This window comes from Salmo salar, chromosome ssa13, assembly GCF_905237065.1.
Source record: "Salmo salar chromosome ssa13, Ssal_v3.1, whole genome shotgun sequence".
Lineage (NCBI taxonomy): Eukaryota > Metazoa > Chordata > Actinopteri > Salmoniformes > Salmonidae > Salmo > Salmo salar.
Window position 1 is genome coordinate 39,951,638 of NC_059454.1, and position 6,023 is coordinate 39,957,660.

General features: G+C 44.7%; 1 protein-coding gene across 1 annotated transcript; it reads left to right on the top strand.

Annotated features, from left to right (window-relative positions):
• Positions 1–1,302: 1,302 nt before the first annotated feature.
• Positions 1,303–5,188, top strand: LOC106567118 (zinc finger protein 64). Its single transcript, XM_014136035.1, has 6 exons — positions 1,303–1,541; positions 1,838–1,999; positions 2,191–2,334; positions 2,608–2,670; positions 2,816–3,067; positions 3,335–5,188. The coding sequence occupies exons 1-6, from the start codon at positions 1,520–1,522 to the stop codon at positions 4,876–4,878; spliced, it is 2,187 nt and encodes a 728-aa protein (XP_013991510.1). The 5' UTR covers positions 1,303–1,519; the 3' UTR covers positions 4,879–5,188.
• Positions 5,189–6,023: the final 835 nt, after the last annotated feature.

Consider the following 6,023-nt stretch of genomic DNA (forward strand, 5'->3'; position numbering starts at 1 on the left):
CTTGACACACTGCTCATTTAACACGGAAGCCAGCCACACCAATGTGTCGGAGGAAACACTGTACAGCTGGCTACCGAAGTTAGCGTGCATGCGCCCATCCGCCACAAGGAGTCACTAGAGTGCAATGGGACAAGGACATCCCAGCCGGCCAAACCATCCCCTAACCCGGACGATGCTTGGACAATTGTGTGCCACCTCATGGGTCTCCCGGTCGCGGCTGGCTGCGACACAGCCCGGGATCGAACCTGGATCTGTAGTGACATCTCTAGCACTGCGATGCAGTGCCTTAGACCGATGTGCCACTCGGGAGGCCAGGTGATATTTGAGAAGATTTTTTTTTTAAATTATGATTAGAATATTAAAAAAATATTATAAAAAATATTATTTTGGGTTAAAATAACACTCCAGGCAACTCATTGGTGTCTACAACTAGATAGAAAGTATGTAGAAATTATAATGGACATATATCTTCAAATAACTGCCCTTTTTCTGGCCCGCAAATTGATTTTGACAAACCCCAAAAATGTGTGGCCCTTAAATTTCAAAATCCCGATGTGGCCCTATCTCAAAAAAGTTTGCCCACCGCTGATCTAAGCCTAGGCCCTAGGCGGTAAATAAACAACATGTAGTAAAATGTAAAGTTACCGTTTTGATCACTCACCTGTCAAAAAGAACACCATCTGCAGATGAACAGAGAGGAATAGGCTGACATTTCACATTAAGATCCTGCTTATTCCTCTCTTTGGATTTGTGGATACATTTCATAATTTAAAAACTGTTTGTTTATGTCAACCGCGTGTATTCAACGGTGAGTGAGATGCTGCGTTAGCCTCTCGAATTTCAACTGGTACAACTACAATATAATGTGTTTTTTTTCTCAAAGTTGCCAGGATGTCACATGCATCACACTTATATCAGTGCACTCGTAACAACCTAAGCATTATGAAACTTCTATCAAATAAGTTGTATCAAAATAGCAATACATTTTTTATCTTGACTAAATTCGACACTCATTGTCCCCATACAAAAACTCATAATTAGCTTAATGATTCATTTTGGGAGCTAATCCCTCTCGCTTCACCTCTTCCTCTCTGACATTTGTTTGTTTGGATCCTATTTTTGTTTGGATTTTTACAAAGCAATTCAAAGATTTTGGATTTCATTAGAATAAGGCCCTTGGTTACGAGTCAAGTATGTGGCGGATGCTGGGAACTGAGACCTCCGAGTCATTAGATGGCAGTAATGCGCTGAAATGAAAATGAAAAATAAATTCCCCTGGAGGAAAAGTGTGTACTGCCGAAAAGTGAAGGGAGCCTGTCGTAAAATGGTTGCAACAATGTTGCCAGTAGAGAGTTCAGAGCTAAAAGTCAGTAGATAATAAACTTTTGCTATTTCAAAGGCGCTTGTTGTATTGTATACTTATGTTGAATGGATTCGATTCGAGGCGCCCGTCCCAAGTCGGTAGCCTACGTTAGGGGAGCCCTAAACTGAATTGATATCCAGCTATATTAGCGTTAAAATGGCATCATTCAACGGAGGGGGTAAGAACTCATAACAAATGTTCAAAACAAAGTCCACTTGGTAGTCAAATTATTCATTTAAATATTTGTGCTACACAAAAAGGTCCAATGCCTTTATCATCTAGCAGTCTGTTGTTAGCAATTATATGAAAATATGGCTAGCTATGTTTACAAGTTGCAAAGTAGGCCTACATTCAAATAGTCCCTACTCAAAGGTAGGATTAGTCTTGGTATTGCAGGGTAGGCTATGGTTGTCAATAATCATCATGGTCTTGAATAAAAGCTGGGTTTTATCCCATTTTTTCCCTCATCAACAGGAGGGAACCATGTACTTGTGGAAGTGAGCCCAGATATCCACATCTGTGGCTTCTGTAAGCAGCAGTACAATAACTTTGAGGTCTTTCTGGCCCACAAGCAAAATGGCTGTCATATACCCTCCTCTAACATATCAGCATCAAATTCCGCACCCACTCTTACAGGTAAGACCATAAGATGTCTCTCCCTACACGATCTTGTTTGAACATGCTACCCCAGACTCCTTTTATTATACTGTTGAAACAATGAATAGTCTATATGTTTTCAAGTTTAAAAAAAAGTCCTTTGTTATTTGGTAACTCAGTTGTCTGGAAATGTATCCTTTACAGTCAGAATATCCTCCCTTTGCCCCCAGATTCCAGCACAGAGTTTTTTGAGGAAGCCTACCAGACGTGTGTTATGAGAGGTGTCAAAAAGATCCTGACCAAAGCCCCAAAAACACCTTCCAAAAAAATAAAACCTGCCCTGACTTCAAAGAGACGCAGCTGCTGTTTCTCAGGTTGGTAGCTCACTCCCTCTTTCCTCGTTTATTACTCTTCTGACACATTGCTTCCATACAGCTGCAAGGGAGGAAGCACATTATTTGCTGGTCAGTTGCAACCAATTAGTTATTTACTGGGTCACATTTACTTTTTTTGATAGCTGACTTTTACACAACTTAATTCTACAGTGAAGTGGCCTTGAAATGTGGTTCAAACAACACTATTATATTCAGGCTGCATGAATCAATCAATTTTCTAATCAAATGCATAATTTATTCCTTTGCCCCTAGGTTGCTCTTTCAAGACACAGTACGGTCAAAAAGACATGGAGCGGCATCTCAAAACTCATACTGGTATGTAACAATACCAGTATTATTAGATCATAATTCAAATTGTATTTACGCTCATCCTAGTATGTATTGCAGTCGTGACATAAATGTATCCTCCAATCCACCTGTGTGTGTGTGTGTTTGTGTATATGTGCTTGTCTGTGTCCAGGTGAGAAGCCATTTGAATGTGAGCTGTGCCAAAAGCGGTTCAGCCGGAGGGACAAGCTGAACATGCACCTCCGATCCCACACGGGAGAGAAGCCTCACAAGTGCAAGTACTGTTCCTACGCTGCGGCCGACAGCAGCAGTCTGAAGAAACACCTCCGTATCCACTATGACGAGAGGCCCTTCAAGTGCCAGATCTGCCCCTATGCCAGCCGCAACTCCAGCCAGCTCACCGTACACCTCCGCTCACACACTGGTGGGTCTGCTTTCCCTTCACTACTTGGGTTGATTAATACACTGAAGCATGTAATTGGTGTTCACAAGTTATATAAGTCTGGTTCTGATATCTGGTTATTAAATGGTCTACATTGTTTCCCATTCATTTGGGATTTAAATATGGGACATGGACTCATTTCGGTATAAGACCACTTTTAACTTCTGAATAGTCTGACAAACGTACGTTTCGAGTCAAGTTTTTGTTGTTGTTGGGTGTTCTATAAAGATATATATTCCTCTATTTTAGGGGATGCACCTTTCCAGTGCACTCAGTGTGAAGCAAAGTTCAAGATCAACTCTGACCTGAAGAGGCACATCCGCATCCACTCGGGTGAGAAGCCTTATAAGTGTGACTTCTGTGAGTACCGCTGTGCCATGAAGGGCAACCTGAAATCCCACGTCCAGATAAAACACGGCACGTCCAACTCTTTTCCCTGCCCTGACTGTGACTTCCAGTGCACCAATAAGACAGCCCTGCGGCAGCACTCGCGAGAGCACCAGCCCACTCAACCCATCCAGTGCTCCAAGTGCATCTACTCCTGCTCCAGCAAGGGGGCGCTCAAGGTCCATGAGCGGATCCACTCTGAAGAGCGACCCTTCAAATGTGACTTCTGCAGTTTCGCCACCAAGCAGCGCAGCAACCTGGTCATCCACAAGAAGAAGTGCCATGCGGACAAACCTGAGAAGGGTGCAGGTGTTGGTGGGAAAGGAGGCAAAGCCAGTGTCGGTAACGGAGAGGACCCTGCCAAGCCTGTGAGCTCCCGGTACCGGGCCAAGCTGGATGCGACGCGGGCCTTCCGCTGTGACCTGTGCGAGGCGTCGTTTGTGAGGGAGGACTCTCTGCGCAGCCACAGGAAGCAGCACCGGGAATCAGGCTCTGAGCAGACTCTTTCCTTGACGCTACAGCCCATTACCTCCCAGCCCAGTAGTGTGACTGTGAGCCCTTTACCCAGGCAGGACAGCCACACCACCCAGTTCCCCCTCCACCATGTCCCCCTAGCTCCCCTGGCCCCCTACAGCAGTGCCCAGCTTAAGATCATAGTATCCCACCCTTTGGGTCAGGAGGGCTCCTTCCATCCCCTGCAGGCTGGGGTGGGTGTGGACATTGGGCAGCACCAGCATCACACCAAGGGTTCCTCCGCCGTCCTCCTGAGCCCAGAGAACCAGGACATGGTGGTCAACTCCATGATCCAGCAGGTCAACCTGAGCCTCACGCCCATGCAGCATATAGGAGGTCCAACAGAGGGCGCTGGTCTGGAGCCTGGGACGGTCCTGCTGACACACCTCTCCTCAGAGGACAGCAGTAACCCTCTGCATCAGGCCCTACTGCAGACAGCCATTACCTCCCAGGTCTCTTCAGCAGCTCACAGCACACAGGCCTTCATCACCACCTGCTCAGACCTGGAGGGCTTTAACGCTCTTATCCAGGAGGGGGGCACCGAGGTTACTGTGGTGACGGAGGGCGGGAACCACGGTAACCTAGTTGCCACGGCCACCTCCATGTTCCCGCCCCCGGACATGATGTGTAGCGAAGGTGGCCCTTCAGAAGACTTGGCCAAGCAGGCACATGTAACAGTGGTGCATGGGGTTGGGGACAATAGCATTACCACCTGTGAGGACAGTAGTCTCATTGTCCCTAGCATCAGTTTAGGCAGCCAGGGAATGGTCATCCACAGCTTGCCTCTGGTGGTGACTGCCCAGAACCAGCCTGTTCTAGAACAACTCTCAGTCTCTACACAGAACCTCTATTCAGTGTCGGACACACACAACATGGACGGCCTCCAAGACTGACTAGACCACCATTACTGAAGGTCTGCAACAGGTCAAATAGATATTTATAACAAATGGTTAGATGGCAGCTAATGTTCCGTTACAGAGTGATGACTCATGTCATGCTTAGATGAATTTAGTTGTTAATCATCATTTCAGGCTTGAATGAAGTATGTTTGGTACAACCTAGTCAAAATCGGATTATTTTAATCTTTGACATGTTTCCCAATCATGAACTTTTCAATTCTGTTGAACACGAGGCCATGCATTGCTTTAAGTGTCATGAAACTGGGCATTTCAGAAAAACAAATTAAAACAATATCTGCTTGTGTTTCTGTACTACTTTCCTATTATTTTGAAATGATAATTGAAATGTATTGTACTTGGTGTATGTTTCTGCTTTACCAAACTGTCGTTGACCATGAAATAGTATTAATACATTAAAGTTAAAAATGATAACTTACATCAAAAAACCTAGACAGTTATAGACAGAAAATACCTTATATGCTTTCCAGTTACCTATTATTTATGTCAATAGATGTTCCTAGTGTCCACAAGCTATTTGCTTAACGTTCTTAGTATCTTTACGGAATTGCAGCCTTTCATGGCTTTGGCAAAGAGTCATGGTAAACATATACATTTCAATTTGGTATTGGTACAATGCTGTGTTGATTCACCTGATAAAGAATGATCTATGTGCCTCAATTTCCGAATGAGGTCTTCCTCCTGTATGTTATATTGCAGGTTTGATTCATCATTGAAAATATGTCAAGGTATTTTTGTTTTCAAAGCACAAACTACTATCTACAATAGTCAATAGACATTTGATTGAATGCCTCTTCTGCTTGTTGTTTGCTATTATCCTCCTGGAGCCAGTTTGACATTCAGCCTTCAAGTCCTTAGTGTTAGCAGGGAAGTGAAGGCTGCACTTGAAAAGGGCTGCATCCCATACGGCACCGTATTCCCAATGTAGTGCACTACTTTTGACCAGGGACCATAGGGCTCAGGTCAAAAGAACTGCACCCTAAAGGGGACAGGGTGCCATTTGGGACGTTACCAAGGAGTCGCTCTGGCACAGTTGACCATTGATTTTTATTTCAGCACTAATGGCTTTAGAAGCTCAGCTGTGACCCCTCTGCTTTCTCTGGCTGTGGATGGACACAATC